The 27,597-nt window shown below is 47.7% G+C and overlaps 1 protein-coding gene and 1 pseudogene across 5 annotated transcripts in view; both read right to left on the bottom strand.

The window, feature by feature from the left end:
* Evi5l (ecotropic viral integration site 5 like) overlaps window positions 1–13,491 on the bottom strand; it is a 30,418-nt gene extending 16,927 nt beyond the window's left edge. For 3 of the 5 annotated variants that reach the window (XM_074054239.1, XM_074054242.1, XM_020159545.2), the window contains exons 1-2: window positions 13,338–13,491; window positions 210–393 (exon numbers count right to left, since the gene is read on the bottom strand). In XM_074054239.1, coding sequence (XP_073910340.1) covers window positions 210–346 — 137 coding nt within the window. In that variant the 5' untranslated portion in view covers window positions 347–393; window positions 13,338–13,491. Of the gene's footprint in view, window positions 1–209; window positions 394–4,240; window positions 4,448–9,127; window positions 10,003–13,337 lie in introns of those variants that run through there. The other 2 variants (XM_074054240.1, XM_074054241.1) reach the window with 2 other exon arrangements.
* Window positions 13,492–22,705: 9,214 nt separating this feature from the next.
* On the bottom strand, window positions 22,706–27,282 carry LOC141416248 (CD209 antigen-like protein C; annotated as a pseudogene).
* Between the last annotated feature and the right edge of the window lie 315 nt (window positions 27,283–27,597).

The following is a 27,597-nucleotide window of genomic DNA, read 5'->3' as shown; positions in this document are numbered from 1 at the left end:
GATCTCTAGAAACCTAAGTCTCCAAATCTGAGGAAGGGCACTGATATGTTTGACCCTGGGGTTGGAGGATGAAAAGAGATGCCTTTTGTCAGAATGTCGTGGTAGTTATTATCTTGCCTAGCTCTGAGTGGCAAGGGGGCTTGAAATTTCTGCCAGGGGCTCAGGCTATACCCTGAGGCCCTGCCCTGGTCCCCAGACCCCACACTTACCGGTTCTGCTCTTCGAGCTTGGCCAGCAGCTCCAACTCATCAGGGCTGAGGTTCTCAGAGTCAGAGGTGGGGGAGCAGGTGGGGGCTGACAGGGCCTCCTGGGACGAGGAGTCGGGGCTCAGAGTGGGGCTCGCCATGCTGTATAGGCTAATTAGCCACGAGTGGGGTCGGGTCACAGCTCTATCTGGAGGCCAGAGATGCAAGTGGTCAGCATTGGGCCAGCTGATCCTGACCGTCTTCAGAACGCTTCCTTAACCCCAGACTTCCCACTTCTGGTACACCCCTTGGTGCGCCATAGTCCCCACAAGCTCCAGCCCAGCCCACAGCCATAGTGGATCGTTCTCCAGACCCTGGCTATAAGTATCTCTACCAGCTGTCTGGATGGGGACAGAAGGACCTGGCTGTCCCTGGGCATGAAGGCCAAGGCTCATCTCCACATCCTGCATCTGTAGCAGGGCTTGGGGCAGAGCCTTCCTGTCACTGACCCTATAGGGACCTTGGGGTGCGGAAACCCGTTTCAGTGGCCCTGTCTGATGGTGTGGTCCCTTGTCTCCTGCTGCAGCCTGCCCTGGGAATTCTGTGTCAGCGTCTGACCTTCCCCATTTCATCAACCAGAGTGGGCTGCTGGCACAGCCAGAGCAATTACTCTCCACTGTTAATTGTCTGGCGCTGCTGATAGCTGGAAGAGTCCTCTCTCCTTGGGTTGGGAAAGCGGCGCATCAAACTGCTGGGAATCTGTTCCCTGGCGGACATGTGGCCAGAGCTGCAGGCTCTGAAGGCCATCCTGCTCTCAGTCTGCTATATACAAGGCAAATCTCATCTACTCTTCCTGGGGTGGTCTGCCCCACCTTTCTGGGGGCTTTGAGGACACTGGCTTCTCCTCTTCTGCCAGTCTGATGGGAGGCAGATCACCACCATATCAAAAACAAAGGCTCCTGGTTCAAGCCTGTCTGAGGCTTGGTTCCCAGCTGTATGACCTTGGGCCAGACTCTGGGCTTCTTTGGTCTCCAGAGAATGAACTCCTACAAGAACTACCTCAGAGGGTGGCTGTGAAAACTAAGCATACTATGGCATATAATGTGTTTGAAAAGTGCCTGACACTTGGTGTTTGCTCACTAGTGTTGGCCATTACTATTCATCCTGGGGCCAGGGCTGCGTCTTGCTGGGAGCCAGTGCTCCTGGGGTTTGCCATGGCCTGTGTGAGGGCTTGGGGGATTCCTGGGGTCAGAAATGTCTCTGAGTTAGGGGCCAGAGGCTGGGGGTGATGGTGTTCCTTCTGCCCAGCCATGTACTGTCTTGGTGCAGCACCCACAGTCTGAGAAGATGGGGGCACCTGGGCCCATGGAGTCAGGAGAAGTCTCTACTCCAGCCTCACTTCATCACACAGCACTTTCATGCCTGCCCACCCTACAGCACGTTCTGTACTAGCAGTCTGTTCTGTCTCCCTGGACCCCACCTCATCTGGCTCTGATGGCTAGGCCACAGAGGGGAACATGCTGGGTCCCTGGAGGTGGGGGCATCAGGTTTCCTAGGCAGTAGGGAATCCGTGACAGGACGAAGCAGACCACTTTACACTGTCCCGGTCATTCTCAGGTCATTGAGCTCCTTCTTATAGCCCCAACTCAGACTCCAACCAACACTCGAGGGGCCTCAGATTGGCTGGACTTTACCCTGACCATGCACTTGATTCCAGTCCTCCCTCAGGTATTGCCCTATTATGGGGTGGGGGTTGGGGATGCACACTCTTTTTCACTTTGCAGCAAGCACAGAACCCTCCCTTTTCAGGACTGTGGCTCACTAGGGCTAATGATTTTACTCCAGCCTAAAGTCTGTTGGGTGTTGAGGGCTCTGGCTTTTGGTGAGTGTTAGGCTCTTATCCACTGCCCAGTTGGTCCAGACAATCTGCCTCAAAGGCTATGAGGCCATGCACAGCCTAGCCAGGAGTTAATCATTCTTGAGAGAGGGACAGTGGGGGCTGCTCCAGGGCCTCCTGCAGAGTCAAAGTCTGCAGCTAGCCAGGCCCGGACCATCAGGGCTGTGGACAAGAAATGTTGGATCTTTCTAGGCAGGGAGAGGCTATGAAGGCAGCTTCAGAACTGTGAGAACAGGGAGGAGATAGTGGTCTCAAACCCCTGCTGGATTTAGGTGGTGAGAGCCCAGAGAAAGAGCGCATGTGCGCAGGGTGGTGACCTGGGGCCCCCCTGTCCCTGCTGAGCAGAGGGGACACAGCCTCGGAGAATGCTGGCCCCATCCTTGCTCCCTTAAAGAGCTGAAGAGAATGATTAAGCTCTGAGTTTCTGCTAAAAAAAAAAAAACACCCCAAAGCCCAGGGGCCACCCCCTAGCAGAGTAGTTTGTTCAGCTATTTATCACATGTTAATGTATATTTAATATAGGAAATAAATGTATTAAATACACAAGGATGAAATTTAAAGTCTGGGATGCAGGCACCTTCTAATCCTCGGGAATTTTCTCTTGACTCATCCCCAGACTCTAAATACTGCTGAGCACTGGAAACCATCCTTCTGAAGACTGTTTGTGTACACACACATAGACACACACATATACTCTCACACCCACACACAATTCTCACACACATATACATACTTCCTGATACACACATATTCATACACATTTATGCACATGTATTCTCACACACACTCAGATACATATCTCCTCACACACACACGACACACACGTATACTCAGGAATGCACACTCAGGCACACACACATGCTTATTCACACTCAGCCATGTTCTCTCATATCCATCCACTCTCACACACATACACATACTCATTCACCTCCCCCCACGTGTGCACACACATACACACTTATTCACATTCACACTTATACACACTCCCATATACTCTCACTGATGCTTGCTTGCTTTATCTCTTCCTCTGCCCTCCTTTCTTCCCCTCCTCCCTTCCTTCCTTTGAGAAAGGAGAATCTCAATATGTAGCCCAGGCTGACCTTGCACATGTTATGTAGTCTAGGCTGGTCTCAAACTTGCCATCTTCCTGCCTTAGCCCATCAAGTGCTGGGATTATAGGCATGCACAAGCCTATGGTGTAGTATGCCCTACACCATACTAACATTTTCTTATCCATGCACACACAGTGCTCTATTACACCTATTCCTATTCACAGGTTCACCTGAGCACATACACATATACTTCTTCCTACACTGTCTAGGCCTTGAAACCTTGACAACCAAGCAGGTTTGAGTTTGGGGCTTGGCTTGCTGCTGTTCTGGCCCTGTGGATAGCCCTGCTGCCCTCTCCACAATACTGTGATTCTCATGGGCTCTACCACTTGTTCCTGGCACTAACCAGGGGCTGTCTGAGGCAGAGAACATGAAATAGGAATATCTCCAGGCGGACATGCAGCCATCCCCTGTTGCTGGACAGACACAGAGATGCACAGATAAAAGCTCCAACCTCTGAGACTGGCTGACTGGCTGTGAGCATGGAGTTTCAGCCTTTCCATACCATTAACTCCAATGCTTCACCTCAGTTGCCAAAATGGGGGTCCTAGCTTCAGGGGAGGCAGTAGGTCACCTGACCCTGTTTCTGTTGGCACCAGCACCTGCCACACTTCTATAGGGCAGCCTATGGCTTCTGAAGCAGAGCCAGGCCAGAGGAGTGGGAAGAGACAGTGCTAGTGGGCTGTGGGCTGCATGGAGGCAGAAAAGTCCAGATGCTGGGAACCTTCCACCTCTTTTTCCCTCTCCCTCTCTGGTGCATTTGAATGCTAAGGGTCACCCTTCTTCCTTTCTGAATCCCCAACTACTTGGTTAATGACATGGGCCTCTTGTTTCTCCTCCCACTTCTGTGGCCAGGACTTCTAGGTCATCTTCCTCCATAGCCTCTGCCCTTGACTTTCATCATTCAGGCCCTGGGGTTCTCACTGTCAGGGCTTAAAGGACCAAATACACGTTGGCAATTGTGAAGCCCTCATCTCCAGCTTTTCCTTTCTACTGAGCACTGGCCAAGACTGCTGACTGGTCCCCTCAGCTCCATCAGTGCCCACCGTTCACACTTCTGTGTTTCTCTCATTAGGGTAGGAATCACCATGCCCTTCTGGAGAATCTGGGGGAAGAGACCAGGAAATAGTCACACAAATTTTCTGTCACAGATCAAGATAAATGCTTGGGACAAAAGATATGGTAGGATGGAAAGGGCCAGACATTTCCTCAAAAACTTAAACATTGAGTTACCATAAGACCCAACTACAATTCTGCCAAATGGTGGAGAAATCCATCTATCCAGACATGTACGTGAAAGCTCACAGCAGCACTATTCACAATAACCAAAATGTTGAAACAACCCACCATGCCCTTCAGTGGAAGAACACAGCAATAAAACGTGGTCTACCGTATAATGCAATATTACTCAGCCACAAAACAGAATGAAGCACGGACATATGTTATAACATAGATGAACCTTAAAGAAATTATGCTCAGTGAGAGAAGCCAGACATTGAAGGTCTGGTATTTATGCTATGGGAAGCATAAAAACGAGGATTACAGTCCAGGCTGGCCTGGGAATAAAATGAGACTCTATCTCAAACATAACCAGAGCAAAAAGGGCTGGGAGTGTGGCTTAAGTGGTAGAGTGCCTACCTAACAAGCATGAAGCCCTGAGTTCAAACACGAGCACCACCAAAAAAAAAAAAAAAAGAGAAAGAAAGAAAGAAAGAAGGAAGGAAGGAAGGAAAGTCTGCTTGCCAGGGGAGGAGGGAATGGAGAGCGACTGCCTCATGAGTATGGAGTTTCCCTTTGGGATGATGTTAATGTTCTGGAATCAGATAGTGGCGATGGGTGCACAACACTAAATTAGGCGGTAGATTTTATGTTAAATGAATTATACCTCATTTAAAAAGAAGATGAGGCCTGTGCCAGTGTCTCACGCCTGTAATCCTAGCTACTAAGGAGGCAGTGATCAGGAGGATCACGGTTCAAAGCCAGCCCAGGCAAATAGTTTGTGAGACCCTATGTTTTGTGAGACCCTATCTCAAAAAAACTTATCACAAAAATGGGCTGGTGGAGAGGTTCAAGCTGTAAAAGCACCTGCCTAGCAAGCATGAGGCCCTGAGTTCAAACCGCAGTGCCACCAAAAAAAAGAAGATGAAGGATGAGGTGGGTTGCAGAGGAACCATGGGGCTGAAGCAAGGGGTGGGGTGGGACTCTAGAGGAGATGGGAAAATTCTGCAGGGGTCAGAACCCTCCCCTTTAAGCCTACAGGCTGAGGCAGGATTTTTGAAATATCTTAATGGTCCTCCCACATGGAATGAACTCAACACTTCTGGTGAAGGAAATCTGGTCCTCCCTCTACCACAGAATCTGCCCCAGCCATAGTGCCTGTTCCGCCGACCCACCACCACAGGCCTGAATGGTGTCCTCTGTTGCAGAGTTTAGTCAAACAGGCCACCCATCTCCTCCTGCTGACTTTTCCTCTCCAGCCCTGACACCAACCACCGTCTTAAGGCCACCCTTTACTTCTTGTTTGGGTCTAGGAAACATTCTCCTTGTTGGGTGGGCTTTCTGACCATGGTCACCATAGGGCCACCAGAGCCACAGAGAAAAGCTGTTCTAGCTTGCCCCAAACTCCTTAGTGGCTCCCAATGGCAAGGTGGAGCCCAGAGGTCTTTGTGGGATGCACACACCCTTGCCATCATTGCCTCCTCCTGCATCCAGTCTCACAAAGCCCTGCCCTCTGGGTGCACTTTTTCTCTTATCTGTCTTTGCATGTTCCTTCTGACTGGAGAGGTATCCCCTAAGACCTGGTTTGTGAAATCTTCCTGTCAACCCTACTTTCTCTACCATCTTGGTTCACTTCTCTCTCTGAAAACACTCCATCCCAACACATGTTCTATGGCAATGACACTTCTGTGGCAATGACTACCTGCTTGCCTGTCTTATGGGGTCACTTAACTTTTTTTTTTTCTTCCAAGACAGTGTCTTGACATGTAGCCCAGACTGGCCTTGAAGACATGATCCTTCTGCTTTAGCTTCCAAGTGTTGGGATTATAGATGTGTGCCACCACACCTGGCATCAAGAATATTTTGAGGGCAAAAAGAATTAACCTAGAAGGCAACACACACGCACAGGAAATCAATGTGTGTCAATGCCCTGTATAGCTACCCTTATCTCAACCAGCGAAAACCCTTGTTCCTTCCTATTATTGCTTATACTCTCTCTACAACAAAATTAGAAATAAGGGCAAAATAGTTTCTGCTGGGTATTGAGGGGGTGGGGAGGAGAGGGAGGGGGTGGGGAGGAGAGGGAAGGGGCGGAGTGGGTGGTAAGGGAGGGGGTGGGGGCAGGGGGGAGAAATGACCCAAGCCTTGTATGCACATATGAATAATAAAATTAAAAAAAAAAAAGAAAAAAAAAAGAATATTTTGAGGGCAAAGGCCTATCTTAATTTTCTGCTCCAAGCCCTTAGTGCATTATTTAGCACTCAGTAAGTGCTCAGTAAACAACTGTTGAATGAAGACAAAATTTTCCATGCCATTCAGCTAGGTGATTGAGGTCAATATCAACAGTGACAAGTCAAGAGAATGTCATGTGCCCTTGATCGGATGTGGTGAGAAGGGCACTTCACTTCTGTGGTATTCCTCCCCTAAACCCATCACCTCACTCTAACCATGAAAGCACCAGATAGACTCAGATTAGGGGACATTGTACAAAACAGCAGCCAGTTCCTTAATCTGTCAAGGTCATCAAAAACAAGGACAGCCTGAGAAACTGTCACAGCCCAGAGGAGGCCAAGGAAACATGATAACTAAGTATCATGTGGGATCACAGATGGTATCCTGGGATAAAGGACATGAGGGGGAATAATTGAGGACAGCTATAAAGCATGGACTTTGATGAATAATAATGTATCAACATCAGTACATTAATTATAACAAATGTACCGTATTAATATAAGACATAGATAATTGGGGGGAACTCAGTATGGGGCATATGGAAACTCTACTTTCTTCTCTTTCTCTCTTTTTATTTATTTTTTTGCAGTGCTGGGGCTTGAACTCAGGGCCTACACCTTGAGGTGTAGGCTGGAGCCACTCCACCAGCTTTTTTTTTTTTTTAATGGGTTTTTTTCAAAATAGGGTCTTGGCCTGGCTTTGAACCATGATCCTCCTGATATCTGCTTCCTGTGTAGCTAGGATTATAGGAGTGAGCCACCTGCCCCCGGCACGTCTCATTTTTTTTCTGCAAATCTACCTATCTACGTGTGTGTATGCGTGTGTATATATATATATATACATATATATACATGTATATATATACACACACACATATATATATGTGTGAGTATATAATTTATATATAATTTATAATTTTAATTTTATTTATAAATTATAATTTATAATTTGGGGTGCTGGGGATAGAACTAAAGGCCTTGAGCATGTGAGGCAAGTGCTCTACCACTGAAACCACCCCCCCTTTTTTTTTTGAGACAGGGTCTCACTATGTAACCCGGCCTTGAACTTTTGCTTTTCCTGCCTCTGCTTCCTGAGTGCTAGGATTACAGGTATGCACTAGCATGTCCAGCTCAGCCCTAATTTTTAGAGGTTGGAAATGTAGCTTAGTGATAGAGCACCTGCGTGGCATGTTCAAGGTCCTTGGGTTCAAATCCCCAGCACCACAAAAATAAATGAATAAATGAATGAATAAATAAATAAATATTCTGTACCAGTGTAGACAGAAAAGTAAGTGACGGCTACAGTATGTGAGAAGTTCCATATTGAGCAGGGGGTCCCTGGTCCCTTGACTAGGCCACAGTGGAAGAAGGATTTGAACTTGGATTTGTCACTCCAGAGGCTTGGCCCTAAACCCACCCACCATGCTGCTGCTCTCCCTGCACCCTTTTTATTTTAGAAATGATAAATGTGAAACACTGAGTACAGTGGCACTTAGTATCATTGTCATTAGTTTTCGGCAGGGCGAGCAAGCAAGTGCACATGAGCCACCATGGCATTTTCAGAGGCAGGAATACAGACCTCAAATACCCTTTCAGTTTTGGCTCCTTTGCTTCTTTCCCTCTTGTTTCTGAGCCTCCTCCTCCAATGATTACCGGCAACATGACCTCAATTCTGTACTGAAACCCTGAAAGATGCCTCTGACCCCAATTTGCCCAGCCTGGCCGGCAGACCACCACTGTGCAGGCTGTCCCTAGCTCCTGGGGCAATGGCCTGGTCTAGTGTTTCAAGTCCTTTTCCTTGGCAAGTGGTGGGCAACCAATGAGTGAGCTGGAATTCAGAGGTCCCTGTCTGTCCCCCTCTTACTTCCCAGTCTCCCAGTTCTCCTTCCTTTCCCTTTCTCCTTCTCTCCCCCCCCTCCTTTTTTTTGAGACAGGGTCTTACTATGTCTCCTGAGCTGGCTTTGATCTTCCTGTCTCCTCCTCTCAAGTCTGGGATTATAGGTATGTACCACTAGGCCACACTGTCACTCTCTAGTTCTAGCTGCTCCTCTATGCTGCTCTGGGAAGTTTCCATATCCTTGGCCTTGGAGTGCTGATAGTTGCCCCCAGATCTGTTGGCTACAGGTGAGACCTTAGAGCCAGCAGCCTGAGTTCAAATCCCTCCTCTACTCCCTTTGTGATCTTGGGTACTAAGTACTTTGCCTCAGTTTTAAAATTTGCAAACAGGACTAATGACAACCTGTCTTCTGTTTAGGATGACGCATGGCCCATGATATTTATTTCTGCTGGATGGAAATGTCTATGAGGGCAGGGCTGTATAGCCCACTATGGTGTCCCCACAGTCTACTGTCATCAGGTGCCCAGTGTTTGTGGAATGAATAATTTCCCCTGCTCAGCAGGCCGCCCCTTATGCGGTGACCCTGTTTGAAGATTAAGCACAGTAAAACTATAATCACTATTATTGGTAATAACAGCAGCACATACCTTCAGGCTAAACCTGAGTTGGGGACCATTATGACCTGTGGATTCCTTTCTGACCTACAAAAAAAATAAGTTTACAATCCTGTATCCTCAGCTTACTCTATGCCACTGTAACAGGTTCAAGTGGGGCAAACCTCTCATTTCTCCATATTTTAGTGTCCCTGAGCATAACAAAGGAAGAAAATCAAAGCCCTCCTAAGGCCTTCCAAGGATAGGTGAAAAAGAGAAGCAGCATTTTGTAAATGCCTTGACTCTTAAAGGCCGTATCTTTTCTGTTGTCTGTGTCAGCTGTGGACACTTGCTGGGCTGGGCAGAGGGAAGGTGTGAGGCCGCCAGCCTTGCCTTTAGGATCTTCCAAAGCAGACAGATTTGACCTCTTCTATTTCAGAAATGATTGAGTAGGGAAGCTCATCAGCTCCTAAAACCAAATACATCTTTGCTGAGCATCTGCTATGTGCCTTTTACTCTCCTGGGACTCAACTGTGAAAAAACAGGCTGGTGCCTTGCCCTGGTGGGACTTTGCACACAGGCTGGGGTGGGAGATAGATCTCAATAAAATGTTCTCAAAAGCACACGGGGACATGTTGAGAAATGAAACTAAAGTGCAGGTGAACTGGGCCAAAAGGATCATTGAAATCTTCCACCAAGGGATGGGTGTCTTCCCCAATTGGCAGGGTAACTTAGTTCCCACTCACTTCCTTCCCTCTTTCATCTGCCTGAGTCTGGCTTTCAGAGCAAGGTGCTCCCTGGAGAGGATGGAGTTTGTGCTTTTCCCAAGTTTCCCCAACTTCCAATCCCTTTTACCTGGGGGTGCCCCAGTGTGTGCCCACTGTGTGTGTCACATTTGGGATATCCAAGTCTGTAGGATGAAGCCCATCCAATGAGGCATGGAGGAAGACATACATCCCCAAAAGAACCATGTGGGTTCCTGCCTCCTGGGCCTCCGTCCAAGCACTTCTGCTGCCTGGAACACCCTGCTCCACCACGCCTGCCTGGTGACTGCATCCATACGTCACCACTTCTATTCGCCTTCCCCAACGCCCTGGGGATGCACTCGGCCCTTTTTTTGAGCTCTTGCAGTAGCATGCCATATATAATTCTGTCTCATGCTTCCCTGCTGCTGCAGTGGGACACGATGGCAAGGGCACACACTGGAATCCTGACTCCTTCAGGTTGTTTGGAGGATTAAATGAGATAATATGCAAATGGTACTTGACTCAGTGCTTAGCACGTGGCATGGGCTTGATCAGTGTGCGTACTTGGTTCTACCTCTCTCCACATGTTACTCAGAGGGACACAGATGTAGGGTAGCAGTATAAGACTTTACATTTCTTTGTACCCCAGCACCTGACTCTGTTCCCTAGATTGAGATGGGTCATCACTTGTAACAATTGGTATCTATCTTCTACAAGAAGAAATTGAAACATATGTTCCTCCTGGTCCTCTCAAAGCACAGACAGAAGGACAGGGATCATGCCCTCAGGTTAGGGCAAAACTGTTGATACCACTCACAAGCCCTCTCCAGGAGTCTTCCAGAGCATTCAGTAGAATTCAGTCTATCCTGGGGAGTCTTCCTACCCCACTGCTCCTGAATAAAGTCCTCCCCCCCGGGGGGGGGGGGAAGATTCTAGAGTTTGTTTCCCTTGTGCCATGTGACCTTCAAGAGTCTTTTCATCCCCTCCTGTCTTCAGTAAGTGGATAAGATAAACCTCTTCCTACCCAGTGTCAGGGGTCTACGTAGGGCATCAGGATGGCCAGCCAGCAGTTCCCCAACCCCACCCTACTTTCTTCAGTCTTCCCAGCAGGTCCCTGCATGGCCCAAAACCCACAACAGACCATCTCTCATGGTCTGAGATGCATGCAGCTCAGACCTAGAGAGATGGCCATTATCCAGTGAGACCAGGGACCAGGGTGGCCAGTGATACTAACACCCATAGGTGGGTGACTGTTCTCCTAGACCTGACTGTCCCCTTTTACACTGTGCTCAGAAACATTCAGGGCCATACCCTGACCTCATTGGCTCTCTTGAAGCACAAAGTGCTATTCTAAGGGTTTATTTCCCCATTTTCCAGATGGCAAAGTTGAGTGAGGTTCTGAGCCAAAATAATCTTTTCCTCAAGGTTGTCCAGAATCTGCTTGTGAATACGCACAAGGAAGTCTGGGCTTTTTATCTGGGTCTTTCCAGGCATACTTATGTTGTCAGAAGGATCATGACCAGGCTGTGCTGGGCTAGATTGATCTGGATTTCTCCTTACACCCTGCAGTCCTAAACCACAGCGTCCAGCCAGTTCTGTGATCTCCTTTCCTCTCTGTCTTGCTTCATTCATTCTTTGTACCAAGGCCAAGCCACCTGTGAGTCCTTCCAAACCACCCGCAGTCAACCACAGAAGTCCAGGGAACCTACAGGTGGGATCCTAGGACTAGAGCTGTGGGGTGGCAGAACGGATAGATAGATCCAATACCAATGGGAAAGAGGCAGGGACAGAGGCAGGGACATGGGGAACTATAGTTCAGTCACACCCAGTCTGGGAGGAGGGGGGAAGAAAACCAATGAAAGAATTCCCTCCTGTTTCACCCCAGTCTCTTCAGCACATTTTTTCCCTTCTGAAAATATTCCTTAACAAAGAATTGTCTGCTTCTGGCAGGTTCCAACTCAGCTCCAGCAGATCCCAAATGCCAGGATGGTAGGAAGCTCTTTTGTTTTGGCTAAACACTGGTGGTGGGTGACAGAACTCATAAGGACTGTCAGGGGCCACTCCTGATGAGCAGCCTGGACAGCAGCACTGGGCCATCTGAGGCCAGCAGGCACGATGGGGTCAGGATGCTTGCCCTACCAGTCTGGTCAGACTTCAGGATCAGGGCCAGGGAACAGCTGGAACCACTCCTTCCCCACAAAGGTGGGGTAGCATAGATCAGGGGGCAGGCTTCTTTTGGGACCCTGGAGTAGGAGATAGCATCCTTCTCTTTGAAAAGGGCAAAGTAGGGAGAGATGGATAAGGGGAAGGGGCCTGGGGCAGGTGCCACAAGGGCCCTGAGAGATTCTCCACCTAGACAACCTCAGGGGCCACAATGTGGGTGCCAGCTCAGAGAGGGTGAGTGGGGGCGGGGCAGGATGGTTGCCTGGGGGCAAGGCAGTCACCTCAAAATCTACAGAGTCTCTGTCTCAGCTGGGGAAACTGTTGGGAATTCTGGGAGGGCCTGGGCTGGTGGATTTCAAGGAGGTGTTCTAGAAGCACTGAGCAGTCTTGTGTGTGTGTGTGTGTGTGTGTGTGTGTGTGACCTCAAATGTCTGGGTCTATGTTGGAGCCCCTAAGTTTTTGTGTGTTTGTTGAGGGGAAGGCTCAGTGACCCACTGTGTGTGCATGTATTTGGGACTAATCAGAAAGATGGGTGGGGAGGGTGTGTCTGATGGGGAGAAAGGTGGTTCAGGATCTCTGTGGGGAGGTCCTGAACATGAAGTGAGGGTGAATTTTTCAGGAAGCTGGGATCCAGACAGGTCAAGATTAGTGACAGTGTGTGGAGCTACCCAAGTGTGCCAAGAGGAGTGATTTTTTTTAGGGGTGCCCTTGGGCATGGAGGGCCGGGGAGGGAGCTGGGCCAGCAGGCTGAGCTGAGGCCTGTGGGTAGTGAGAATCTCAATTTAAGAGGGGAGGCAGGGGTTCAATGGGGTCAGAAGGAAGGGGTAAGGCCCTGAGGCTGGTCTCCTTGGGGAGAGGAAGGAGAAGGCCAGAGGTGGAAGATAGGATGCTAAGTGAGGAGGTGGGGGAAAGCAATGGCAAGGGTCGTGCAGATGGGAGGGGTTCTGAAGATGAGGCAGAGGGTGGTTATGGGTCCTGGGATTGGGGGGGGCCACTGGTGGAGGGCGAGTCTGAAGAGTGGGGGATGGGGAAGCTTTGAAGGGGGTCCCGAGGAGGGGTTCCCACGGGTCAATGGAAAGGGTGGTCAGTGGTCCCGGGCCTGCGGGGGCCTCACGAGGAGGGGACACGGTGGGGTACGGGTAGCCCTGTGGGGCTCCTAGGGAGAGGTTCAGGGATCCGAAACGAAGGTGGGCGGAGGCCGGGACCCGAGGGTCCAAGGCTGGGAGTGCCGAGGCTCCCAGCGCTGGTTCGGGGCGAGACGGTCCGAGTCGCGGTCCTGTCCTGTCCCCGCGGGCCGCAGCGCGGAGCCGCGGGCCTGATCAGGCGCCCGGGAGGCCGGGCTCGCACCGCCCTACCTGCGCCGAGCGTGCCGCCATCATCGTGCCGAGCCTCGCTGTCCCGGGCCGCGCCGCCGGATCCCCACCGAGCCGTTCGCCCCGCAGCCCCGGCCCGGCCCCCTCAGCCGCCCCCAGGGACCGCGGCCGCCGCCGGCTCCGCCGCTGCCATTTCACCCGCTGACAGGAGCCGCTGCCCCGCCCCCGAAGCCCGGTCAGCCAATTCACCGCCCCCAGACACTCTGGCTCCGCCCACTACCCAGGAGTGACGGAGCATCTGACCAATCCGTGGCCATTCCGTGAGGAGGTCCCTGGCTACAGTCAGAAGATTGCCGCCCCTGAGGAGAAGCGGTGAAGGACGGGTAGTTTTGCCTATTGGACTGAGAAATTCTGTTGATGAACGCCTGGAAAGGCCAATAGCGTGTTACCAGGGGGTGTGTCTCTGAAGGAAGGCTGAGGCCCTGAGGAGCCCGAGGCAGAGGCTGCTGAGCATTTGGCAGTAAGCCCCTCCCAGAGTCGGGCTTTCTGCCCAATTACGAGACGTCTTGAGATGTCCATTATCTGCCCCTCAAACTTCGGCTCTGGCAACTGTTGGGGGAGGTAGTGCTGTGAAGAAGATTGACATCTAGGAAGCCAATGATACTGTAGGAGGGTGGAGAACTGATACTCTCTGACCAATGCGGTCACGAGACTGGTGTGAGGTTCGGGTCCTGGGCGGTGGGGCTAGAGACCGGGGCTAAATGAAGTGGGGGCGGGACTAAGAGAAGGGCGTGGTCAGCTCAACGCTAGGGCGGGATCAGATAAAGGACCGGTTCTTGGGTTGAGTCTGAGAAGGGGCGCTAACCAGGAAGGCGGTCCTCCGAGCCCGGCTCTGGGCGGTGGGCGGGGTGGTTGGAGGATCTCGTGGAGCAGTCAGGCCCGTCGTCTGCCAATATGCAGGCCGGGTTAAGTATCTTCAGCTCGCTGTGTGCCGCGTGCTCCTCCATCACAGCTCTGATGGCTCTGTGATCACAGCCTTCCATGCCCCACCCGTCCAGACCGTCAGCTTTCCCGGGAGGGAGGCTGAGGCCAGATCTCCTCCCAATCCCCAGCATCGCCCAGCACCTGGGAACTGCTTATAAATATTTGATGAATGCATGAATAAATGGACCCACGATTTTTTTTTTAACAGGGAAGGGAGGGATGGGGATCACTCAAGCTGGGGAGGGATTATGTAGGGACAATCACTGATAGCAGGCAAGACTTAGCAAAATGTACAGGTGTTCACCCTGCGATGTAGGGATGGGCCCGGGCAGGAAAGGACTGTGTCATAGAAGAAAGGGTGACATCATAACTTCAGTATGGGAGCTGAAAATGGAGAGACAGCAATGGAAGACGGGGGAGGGGAGGGGGCGGTCTAGCTAGAATGGGAGCATGTTAGGACTTTCTAAGGTCTGAGATCTCAACCTTCTGTATAGTTGGGGGTTCTGTTTGGTCTTCGAGCAATAGACATCCATGCATGCTCTTGATCCCCTGTCTTTCCTCCCCGATAAACCTTCCTTCCCTTTCTCTTGCTATCTCCATTGCACTATTAAAATTCTGTAGCTGTTAAGAAAATCCTCAAAACACTACTAAAAACTCGGGTGGTAAAAATAAATCTAATGCATTCCTCTTCTCTGCCACATTCCTATCCCCCCTTCCCCTATTTTTTAAAAAAAGAACAGATATGTCCTTTTAAAGCCAATTTATGTGTTGAGCTTCTATTGCAAAGTTCCAAGCTGAAGTGAGTCTCAATGACATTGTCCCCTGATTCTTGAGTGGGCCAGGGAGGGGGGGATGAACCCCCATGGACAAATTAGTGATGTCTGGAGTGAAGACAGGACATAATGGGGGCAAGAGAACAATTCTTGAACTGGCTGGCAGTGTGGGGGTCTGAGGAGCCCTCAAGAAAGAATAGTTTGACTGGGTGTTGGTGGCTTATATCTGCAATCCTAGCTACTTGGGAGGCTGAGATCGGGAGAATCATGGTTCAAGGACAGCCTGGGCAAATAGTTGGAGAGTTTCCATCTTCAAAATAACCAGAGCAAAATGAACTGGAGGTGTGGCTCAAGTGGTAGAGAGCCTGCTTTGCAAGTGCAAAGCCCTGAGCTCAACCCCCAATCCCATCAAACAAACAAAAAAGATTAGTTTGGTATGAACCATAGAAAAACCCGGGACCCCTGGTTCTAAACATATGTGGATGTGCAGGTTCCTGTCTGGGTGGGGTCCAGAACCCCTGCAGAAAGAGGTCATGACCAGATAGTTTCTGGAGGCTTTTCTGGGGGATAAGCAGCTGCTGGTGCCTGGGGAATAAAATCCAACACAAGGAATATGGGCAGGACATTTGACCCTCTCCTTCTCACACTACCTCGTCCATGCAAAGGATAGTTTTATTCTGGGGCACACTTTGTTTCCATTTTACAAGCGCAATTAGAAAAAAAATCTAGCAAATTTCTGTTGGAAAAGAACTTTCAATCCCAAATTGTATTTAGCCAATTAAATTCCTGGATTGCTTTTTTATTTAGAACAGTGAAACTGTTCTAAATGGTTTTTTTTTTTCATTTTACATTCTTAGTTGGTAGATGTGATTGGGGGAGCAGCTGGGGATGTAGTTTAGTGGTAGAAGCACTTGCCTAGCATGGATGAAACCTTGGGTTCCATCCTCAATACCGCGTGGGGAACTCCTTCTCCTACACTTGAACCTGAACTGCCCTTGAGTCTTGTTCTCACCAAAGGATTTCTCAGAAATTATGCTTTTCTAGTTTTACTCCTGGGTCTTAGAAAGTATTGTGGCTTTTGCTCTCGCTGATTTTTAAAATTTTAATTCATTAATTAATTTTTTTTCGTGGGACTGGGGTTTGAACTCAGGGCTTCACGTTTGCAAAGCAGGCACTCTATCACTGGAGCCACATCTCCAGTCTATTTTGCTCTGATTAGTTTGGAGATGGGTGGGGGGTGGGTCTCACAAATTACTTGCTTGGGCTGGCCTGAAATCATGATCCTCCCAATCTCAGTCTCCCAAGTATCTAGGTTTATAAGCATGTGCCAACAGCACCTGGCTATTTTTTGAAAATTTTTAATCGTGATAAAATAAATATAATATTCACTTTGCCCATTGAACCCTTTTTAAGTCTACAGTTCAGTGTCATTAATTGCATCCACAATATTGTTCCACCATCACCAGTATCAATTTCTAGTATCATTACCTTAAACAAAACCTTGTAAACATAAGCAGTAAGTCCTCATTCCCACTTTCCCTCAACTCTTGTAACCTCTATTCTATTTTCTATTTGTATGAGTTTGCCTATTCTATCTAGGTACCTGTGTTAGTTAGCTTTCAATTGCTGTGAAAAAATACCTAAAAAAAATCAACTTATAAGGAAGAAAGGTTATTTTGGCTCTTAGTTTCTGTCCATGGTCACTTGGCTCAGTTGCTTTGGGCCTATGGTGGAAGTACCTGGTGGAGGAGGCCTGCTCAACTCATGGCATCTGGGAAGCAAAGAGAAAGAGAAAGGGACTGGGGTCCCTATGTCCCCTTCAAGGCCATGCCCCCAGTGACCTAACTTTCTCCCATAGGACCCACCCCTTAAAGGTCCCACCACCTTCCAATAGTGCCACACAGCTTGGGGACCAAGCTTTCAATGCATAGGTGTTTGAAGGAATATTCAAGATCTAAATTATAGCGCTCAATAAGTGAAGCCATCTAATATTTGTCTTTTTGTGGAAGCTTATTTCACAGACCACAATGTCTTCAAGGTTCATCCATGTTGCAGCACATATCAGAACTTTATTTCATATCATTGCTGAATAATATTCTATTGTATGTCTAAACCACATTTTATTTATTCATTCATCTGCTAATGGGCACTTAGCTTGTTTCTATCATCTGACTCTTGGGAACAATGCTGGTATGAATATTGGTAAACAAGTCTTTGAGTTTCTGTTTTTAGTTCTTTTGGGTAGATACCAAGGCATGGTATTTCGGGATTATATGGTAATTCTATGTTTAGCTTTTTGAGTAAGTGCAAAACTGATTTTCACTGTGGTCCCACCATTTTGTATTATCACCAGCAAAGCATAAGGGTTCCAATTTCTCCACATCCTCATCCATACTTGTTATTTTTTATTAAAAATAACATATGTACACACTAGTATCTTTGTGCGTTCAGACTGCTATAACAAAATATGATACATGGAGTATCTTATAAAAAACAGAAATTTATTTCCAATGGTTCTGGGAGGTTAGGAAGTCCCAGATTAAGGTACTGGTAGATTTGGTGAGTTTTTAGATGAAGTCTTAGATGGTTTTCACATAATTCTTTTAAAATTATTATTAGTATATAATAGTTATACAAGGTTATATGTTGCTATATTTATATATGTGCTTACATTGTATCTTAATTAAATTCACCCTCTCTAACATTCTTCCTTCTCACTCTCCCCTTAGAACAATTTCAACAGGTTTCATTCTATTTTCATATACGAATACAAAACACACCATATTTACCTTCATCGCCCCTTTCCTTATGCTCTCCTCCCTCCCACTGGTACCCACGTCTGGAAGAGACCTGTTTTTACCTTCCTGTCCTTCATTTTTAACGTGTATATTTTTAGTTCAAGAGTGTTTCACCTTGGCATTTCAGACATATGGTGTTTTAATCAAATTAACTCTCCATTAATTACTCTTTATCACTGTGCTCTCCTAATATTCAACAGCTTATGGTGATGTGATGTTTCAGTATTTTTCACTGTCTAACATTTTCTTTCCTGCTTTTGCCTCTGATAGTCTCTTCAGACAGACCCACTAATACAACCTTGTTATCTTTCTCACTATATATATATAATCATATGCATTTGTGTGTACATTTAACTTACAGATCTGGTGTCCACATATGAGCGAAAACATGCAACCTTTGACCTTTTGAGTCTGGCTTACTTCACTTAACATGCAGTTCTCCAGTTCCACAGTTACCTACAAACAACATAATTTCATTCTTCTTTATGGCTGAAAAAAACTCACACCACATTTGGTTTTTAGGTCACTCTTAGAAGGTGTTCTCATGTGGTGGAAAAGGCAAGCCCGTTCTCCTCCATAAAGGCTCTAATCCCATTGACGAAGGCTCATTCTCGTGACTTAATCATCTTCCAAAAGGTTCAGCTTCCTCATACTATCACTTTGGGTTTTTGTTTGTTTGTTTCATTTGAGTTAATCTCTATATATGTCGTGAAGTAGGGCTCTAACTTCGTTCTTTGGCACCATTTATTGAAGGCACTATTTTTTCCCATTAAGTGGACTTGGCACTGTTGTAAAATATCACCTGACCATGGATGTATGGGTTTATTTCTGGGCTCTCAATTCTGTTTCATTGCTTTATATCTTTCTTCCATGCCAGGACCACACTGTTTTATTTATTGCTGCCCTGTATTAAGTTTTGAAATTGGAAAATGTGAGGCTCCTGTGATTTCTTTTTTAATATTGCTTTGACTTTTTGGGGCCCTTTGCAATTTCATATGAATTTAAGGATTGGATGTTCCATTTTGGCAAAAAAAAAAGCTGTTGGAATTTTGATAATGATTGCATTTAATATATAGAGCTAGGTAGCATCTAAAGAATATAAAGTCTTCTAGGGATCCTGGTGGCTCGTGCCTGTAATCCTGGCTACTTGGGAGGCTGACATTGGGGGAATGGATGGTTGATGCCAGTCCAGGCAAATACTTCGTGAGACCCCCCCCATTTCCAAATAACTAGAGTAAAATGGACTAGAGGTGTGGCTCAAACAATAGAGTTCCTGCTTTGCAAGTGTGAAGCCCTGAGTTCAAACTCTGGTCCCACCAAAAAAAAAAAAAAGAATATTATCTTCCTATTTATGAACACAGGATGTCTTTCCATTTAAGTATTTTTTACTTTCTTTCAGCAATATTTTCTGGTTTTCAGTATATAAGACCTTCACATCCATATTAAATATATTCTTTGATATTTTATTCTTTCAGATACTACTACAAATGGAATTGCACTTATTTACTTATATTCACTAAATTTATTATTATTGTTACTGGGGGTGCAATTCTGGGGATTGAACTCAGGGCCTGGAGTTTGCTAAGCAAGTGTGATGATGCTTACATCTTGATTTTTGAAACAGGGTTTTGCTATGTTTGTTAGGCAGGCCTTGGACCCGCGATCCTCCTGCAGACATTGCCCCAGTGCTGGGGTTATAGGTGTGCATCACCATGGATGGCTTATTTATTTATTTGCTTGTTTTTGAGGTATTGGGGTTTGAACTCAGGGCTTTGTCCTTGTAAGTCAGGTGAACTACCACTTGAGCCATGCCTCCCACAGCTAATTTATTTTTAAATCGTCTTCTTAGCTACCTTTTTTTTTTTGATTGTTCGTTGCAGGTGTATAGAAATGCAACTGATTTTCATGTTCTCATTTTGTATTTTACAACTCTGCTGAATTTGTTTATAGCTCTAGTAGCTTTCTTGTGGATACTTTAGGATTTTCTATATATAAGATCATGTCATCGTCTGCAAATAGAGATAGTTTAACATTTTCCTTTCCAATTTGGATGACGTTTATTTCTTCTGATTGTCTAATTGCTTTAGTTAGAACTTCCAGTGCAGTGTTGAAGAGCAGTGCCAAAAGCAGGCAGTCTTGCCTTGCTCCTGATCTTAAAGGAAAACCTTTTAGTCTTTCACCATTGAGTATGATGTCAGCTTCCCTAGTTCTGACTCTTCTGGAAAGAACGGAGTCATGCCAATGATTTCCATGATTCTCAAATTTGCAGAAAGCTATTTGAAGGACTCTGAGTGACTGTGACAGTATAGGTAATTCTGCTAGGAAATGCCCTCTCATATATCCTACTGGATCTGTCTCCTTGAAGAACACTGGCAAGTAACCTAGTTTATGGTCATTGAGTTTCTACAATTGATTTGGATGTTCACATCTGGCTGATGGACTTTGGTTGGTTTTTCATTCACTTCCTGCCTTGGCTCTTTCCTCTGACTTAGCTCCAACTCTGTAGAAACTCAAACACCAATCTAGTGCCTTCCCTCCTCACCCTCCAAACAGCAGAAGGAGTTCTGGATAGCAAAGACTCTTGCATGACATGGTACTGCAAGGTCAGGTACAAGATGAGGAACCCAGGGAGGAGATGGAGAAGAAGCAGTAGCTGGGGAGGTGGGAGGAGGACCAGGAGGTGAGGTCTTCAGGGAAGGCTTGGGAGACAGGAGTTTGAAGCAGAAGGAGGGAGTGACTGCCTTCACTGTGGGCAGAAACAACAGAAATGAAGGTGGGTGGCTTTCACTAGGGGACCTTAGATACTGTCACTGGTTATTTAGGAAGACGGTGGGAAGCAGGGCCATGAGAAGGTCAGAGGGAGAGGGGAAGACAGACACTCTTTGTCAGAAAGCTCAGTGGCACCTGGAGGGCAGTGGGAGAATTCTCCTTGAGATGTGAAAAATCTGCCCGTGTTCCTAGAAATCCCACCTTGCCAGCTTCTCCCATCATGAGGGAATAGATGGAACCTGCAGGGCTACAGCTCACTAACTATGGAGCTAGCTTTCTTGCAGGGCATACACTGAGTAGAGCTCATTTTCTTTTCAGAGTTTGCAGTGCCAGGAAGGACTGAGGCTCACCTTGGGGGAAATGAGAAAATCTGGATGATATCCTCTCTAGCTCATGGAAGGTGTCAGGGAGATAGAGGACGGGAGGCACAGCAGGTGCAGGCCCAGCCAAGGCAGGGGTGAGGAAGCAGGAAGTGTGGTTTTTGTTCTGTGAGCCTGTGACTGAGGCCACCCTGAGGGCCTGGTGGCACCTGGTGACAACCCCAGAAATCTGGGCATTCTCTAAGTGGGCCCGCCACCTGCAGTGGTCCTTTATTTTTGTGTGGGATTGGGGTTTGAACTCAGGGCTTCACATTTGCAAAGCAGACGCTGTATTGATTGAGGCACACCTCCAGTCCGTTTTGCTTTTTTTTTTTTTTTGGAGAGAGGGTCTCAAAAACTATTTGTCCAGGCTGGCCTCAAACCATGAGGCCTCTCATGTAACTAGGATTATAGGCATGAGCCACAGGTGCCCAGCATTGGTCTGTTTTTTAATACAAGACAGAACTGTAATATAAGTTTGTATCATTTTTAACCCACTGAGTTTGTGGTAAATTTGTTACAGTAGCTACAGAAAACTAATATACCTAGAAATAATTTTTTTGTGGGGGCACTGGGGGCTTAACTCAGGGCCTGGACTTCTAACAGTAGGCAATCTACCATTTGAGTCACTCTGCCAGCCCTTTCTGCATTGGTTGTTTTAAGACAGGGTCTCACTTTATGCCAGGTTGGCATGGACCATGATCTTCTCATTTGTGCTTCCCCTAATAGCTAGGATGACAATCATACACCATCATGCCCACCCATTGGTTGAGATAGTTCTCATGAACTTTCTTAAAGCAGCTTTTTTTTTTTTTTTGGTGAGTTTGAACTCAGGGCCTCACACTTGCCAGGCAGGTGCTATATCACTTGAGTCACTCTGCCATCTTCACAAAGTTTTTGCCTTTGAAACTTGATCCTCCTGAGCTAAACCTTCCAAGTACTTAGGATTACAGGCTTGAGCCACCATGCCTGGCAGAAGTAATTTATTTTATTTTATTTTTTTTAGCAGTACTGGGGTTTGAAATCAGGGCTTCATGCTTACAAGACAGGCACTCTACTTCTTGAACTACTAAGAAGCATTACCTCTAGCCCAGAAGTAATGTTTTAAAAAAATGTATAAGAAGAAAATCGTAACACCTTATTAAAGGGCACTGATGGAAACTGAATAAATAATTGACTCATGAATGAATGAATGAGATGAGAGATAGAGATACACATACATGCATATGCCCCTCAAATTAAAAGAAACTGATTCAAAAACATATCTAGGAAATAAACAGTAGTAGACCACAATATTGGAATAGGAAAATATCCTACTTAATATCAAACATATTTCAGTGCTACACTAAAACAGTGACTAGGGCATAAAACATAAGCTGAATGAAACACATTATGCCATGTATAAATTTATTTATTATTACTTTTTGTGGTACTGGAAATCAATTTCAGGTCCTCGTACATGCTAGGCAAGTGCTGTGCCACAGCTCCATGTGTGACATTACTGAGAGGATATCATAGGCTGGGAGGAAGAAAAGGGACTGAGACAGCCATAGAGGAAGAGGGGTGAGTGGGCATCACTGGAGGAACAGGCCACAGGGGAGAGGGTCTCAGGATTGCAAAGATCACAGTGTAGGACTGATGGGCATTCAGAAGGGAGCTGGGCCTGGAAAACAAGCAGGGTGCACCCTGGGTCCCCCAAACTCTGCAGACTTGTGGAGAAGAGGCTCTCAGAGAGTAGGGCAGGGGGCCCAGAAGTTTTGGGCAGTGCATCTATTGTCATTCCAGTCATCCGTAAACAGCTCCACACAGTCCTCATCTCCATCATTGTTGGGTTCACCCTCTTTCCAGAAACTAGGAACACCATCCAGAGAGCCATGAGCCCCCCCACACTGAGCCCAGGATCCACACCAATCCTCCCTCAGAAGATGTGCTTTGTGGGCTTCGATGGTGAAAATCCAAGACCGCCCAGACAATGGTCAAGAATTCAGGGCAGGACTTTTCAAAATGTGGATTCAAACCTCACCTCCATGAAAATTAACTCCAGAAAAATAAACATGCAGAGGCTCATGGGATCAGAACCCCGGGAAGGACAAGAGTCTGCATTTAGGAAGTTCTTTGGTTGCTTTCCAGTACCGAAGTCTGGGTTTGGAGTGTGGATGTTTTCCCACCCACTCCCTTCTGGGCCATTTACCTGGGAACTCACCTGAGCTGGAGGGGACTGTTGTCCACCCAGTGCCAGGAAGCCTCATTGTTGTCGCTGAGGCCGATCCAGGTACGCTGGTTCTTCCTGATGTCCCAGTACCTCAGGAATCTCTGTGGAGAAGAGGAGGACCCTGAATGCCCCCCCTCCCATGTCTGCCCTTATTCCCACTGTGCCCTGCCTCCCAGCATGTTCTCCCCATAGTTTAGTCGTATGCACTGGTGTATGCATGCATTCTGTGAATGTGTGTCCATGTGCACACTCGTGTGCACATGTCTTGAGTCTCAGTTCATAGACGTGTCCATGGAAATATTACACATGGTCTCAAATGAGCAGAGTTTCCTGTGTATTGAAAGAGGACACTTATATGTGTTCTTCCTCTACAGGACCTCCCCAAGCCCACTATGATTCCTCCTCTGGGAAGCCTTCCCTGCCTGCATCTCCTCCACTCACACTAGCTGCCCATTGGCCTCTGACTCTCAGGGACACAGTAAGATGGCAGAGGACTTTTGTGGACCAGTTGCATGGCCCAGCCCCAGGTGTGACCCTTGTCCAGCTCACCTGCTCCTCTAAGCTGTTGATGATCACCAGGTGTGCCCCCAGATCCCGGCAGGCGGAGATCAAAGTTTCCCAGCTGCCCAGGGTCCGGAAGAAGAGGTAGCAGCTTCCCTGGAAGGGCTCCCAATTCCGGGGCAGGGACGGCACAGGCCAGCTGGGGCAGGAGGCAGGTGGCTTGGCACCCAGAATGCTTCCCCTGCCTTGGGTCACTAGATCCCTACATTTGACTCTCAGCTCAGTTCCCAAGAAATCCATGAGGAAGACCCCAGCTCTACCCTGCCCAACTCAGACTGGCAGTCAAAGAGGGGATTCTGCACCTCCCATGATGCCACAACTCCCTCCTCCTAACCCATGCATACAATCCTTACCCAGGGAGGCACTGATCTGTGTGAGTCGCTTGTGGATCTGCTCCAAGCTGGAACGTATGCTATCATGAGAAACAGCAACTAGAGCAGTATTTCCATTATTAAGCACCTACTGGGTACCTGGTGCAGATAGGGACCCATGAGGACATTATCTTTGGATCTCATGGTGTCTCTGACAGCCCATTTTATAAACCAGAACACTGAGCCTCAGACAAAATCTTGCCCAGCACTGCCAGCCCCCAGGACCTCACAGAGTCATCCTCTGCTGTTCCCTCTTCCTGCCATACACCCATTATTCCTATGACAGCGGTTTGTCCACATCACCCAGCCTCAAAGCCCCAACATGCTTAGGACCCCCGTGGACAGCCCATCACCTGAGCTGGAGTTCCCCTGATGGCCCTGCATCTCTCCTGGTGGGGATTGGTGGATCCTGGAGACTGTAAGAGAGAAGAGCATACCCCACTTTATGAGCATCAACTGTATTCCTAACCCAGTGCAAAGTCCAGCTGCAAGGTCTCCAGGAGCCTAATGTCCTATGGAGGAGACTAAGTCCATTTCACAGATAAAGAAACAGGCTCGGAGAGGTACAGCAAGCTGCCTGTGGTGCAGCTGGGATTTACCAGCTCTAGACAATATGGGACAGTGCAATCAATGATCATTTCAGAGGAAAGTCCCTAAAATCCAGGGTCCAAGCCCCCTGCCCCCAAAGGCCCCCTTGTTGACTCACCTTGAATGAGGGTTGTCATCAAGAGCACCAAACAGAGGCCCAAAGACATGAGAAGTAGCAAAGGAAGCCAGGGAGCTCGGGTCAGACGCCCTGTGACTAGCATGTGGGCAGATTTGGAGTCTCAGGGGCAGTCCCTGTCTCCCCCCTACACCTCCCTGCTTATGAAAAAGAGGACCCCCAGCTTCCTCCCTGCCCCTGATCACCCACCCTAGTACCTGACCAGCTTTTTGAGCTGTAAGAGAAAATGTCAGGGTCTTTCTCAGCAACAGTCTGGCCTCTGAATATTACCTTCTCATGCACACAGCTGAGCTCAGCAGCCCAGGCCTGGAAGCTTGCTCACTGCCCCAGCCCCAAGCCTGAGGCCAGACCCAGACCTCTCTGGAGTCTGTGCCCCACTCTCCCCCCACCAGCACTCAGGGTGGGCCCAGCCTCACCAGGGATGCCTGGCTGCTTGGATTCACCCCCTCCCACCATCTTCTGCTTCTGTCCACTCCCTTCTCTCCTCCTCTCTGAACTGTGGTTTATATAACCCCACAAAGTGCCCTCTGCAGCACCCCTGAGATCCATTCCTCCCTGACTCAGGAAAAAGAACAAGGAACAGGATGGGACACCACTGCTTCCTGGAAAAGTGGAGGGAGAGATGCAGCACCTGACACAGCAAGAACAGAGAGTGCTGAGGGACAGGGACAGAAGTAGGCAGTAAACTCTGGTGCCCATGGCCCATTTCAACACACATTCAGTGCTGGGATGAGGATCTTCACCTTATGGGAGCCTCAGTTTCCTCAGCTGCGGAGTGGGAGTGTGTCCCTGCCTTACACTGTCATGGCAAGGTTTAATGCAGAGCACTCAACCTCAGTGTAAACTTCTATCCCAGTGACAGGTGTCAGCAGGAAGATACAGACATTGCTGTACATGGTCCACATGACATAGCTAACTCAGTGTGAGGGTGAGCAGTCCTTGAAGTCTGGGGGCTCATGTCTGGCTTTGTGTTTGTAGGTGCCACTCTAGTCTTTCTAGATAACTAGTTATTGGGAAACGCACCTGTCCCTCTCAGATTACAGTACAGCTGAGACTTCCCTAGAGCCTCCAGCTCGGTTGTGCTGTTTGCCTGTTGGATATGAACAGCTCCCCAGAACATTGACACCAGACAAGTCCACTCTGTAACCATGATGGAGTGTGACAACTATGACAGCACTCTGTAAACATGTCTGAATACAGGACATGTGTACTGTCAAGCCCAAGCTCCACCAAATCTCACAACTTGGCTGCTACAAGTTCCTCCTTTCTGTCTTAATCTGTTTGGGGGAACTGTAACAGAATATCACAAACTGGGTGGCTCATAATGATGAGAAATTTATTTCTCCCAGTTCTCGAAGTGACAGCTGATTTGGTCTTCTATGGCTGCTTCCTGGCTCATAGATGGTTTCTTCTTATTGTGTCCTCATGTGTTGGAAGGGGTCAGTGAACTCTCTGGGACCTCTTTTATTTTTCATAATTATCTGATCTTTTATGGGAAACAATGAATATTTAGCGCTGGGGGTGGAGCTCTTGCCTAGCACGCATAGACCCTGGGTTTGATCCCTATAACACACACAATAAAAGAGAAAAATTGTAAAAGAGTATGTGAAGCATTTTGCAGCTGCACAGTTTACCTGATCCCAATTTTGCTGACAACATGCAAAGCAGAAGCCAATTGAACATAAGCCTTCTGCTGTACATCACGCCAGATCAGGGTGTTGACTTTGGCTACACCAATGCCACAGAGCTTCTTCTCAGCTTGTGTGAGCTGGTGTTTGTTGATCTTGACATCCACTGTGAGCACAGATGTGTTGTTGTCAGTCTGCTTCATGGTGGTCTTCATGGTTGGGAGAACTTGATGACAACATAGTGGTCAAGCTTGTTTCTCTGTGGGACACCATCGTGGTTATTTGGGTTGACTTCAGAGAGGCAGTGTTGTGGGCCACTGACAAGTGAGTGATATTCTGCATTCTGATCTTTTTTTTTTCTTTTGGTGGCTGGAGGACATCTTTCAATACTGCCTTTTACCTTCTAGGCCTTTGAATTGGCTTCAGTGTTGATTGCTATAGGTGCTTCCTTCTTTATTTTGGGCACCATCTTGGTGAAAAACCAGAGTCCCTTTTAAGGGCACTAATTCCATTCATGAAGACTCTGCCTTGAGGACCTAATTACCTACCAAAAGTCCCACCCCATAATATTATAATTTTGGAGGTTAGATTTTTTTTTCAGTACCATATCCCATAATATTTGCCATTTTATCCATTTAAGGTTGAAATTCCGTAGCACTCAGGACATTCAGTGTTGTACAAACATCACCATCTCATTCCAGAACACTTTCATCACCCCAAAAGGAAACTTTCTACCCATTCAACTGCCACTCCCCATTACTGCCTCTTCTTAGGCCCCAGAAAAATACAAATCTATTTTCTATGTCTATGGATTTACCTGTTCTGTACATATCATATTGATGGAATTGTCACCAATCTGCTGAGAGTTGTTTTGCTCCATTCAGATAGAAATCACGAGAAGGCAACACACAGCTTCCCTTAGTGTTAGCAGCTCTGAGTTTTGAATGCCAGAGTCTCTCCAGGCACCCAGGACCAGCTAGAGCCAGCAGCTCCAGCAGCTCCCTGTCTCTTCCAGCAGCCTGAGCTGGTAGCTTCCAGTAGCTTTTTGCCTCTCCCCACCACCCATTGGCCGCTAGCAGTCATGTGTTACCAGCTCCAGCTGCTGACTGTCTTCAGCGCCAGC

This window comes from Castor canadensis, chromosome 14, assembly GCF_047511655.1.
Source record: "Castor canadensis chromosome 14, mCasCan1.hap1v2, whole genome shotgun sequence".
Classification (NCBI taxonomy): domain Eukaryota; kingdom Metazoa; phylum Chordata; class Mammalia; order Rodentia; family Castoridae; genus Castor; species Castor canadensis.
The sequence above is the reverse complement of the archived record's forward strand: the minus strand, read 5'-3'. Positions and strand labels throughout refer to the sequence as shown.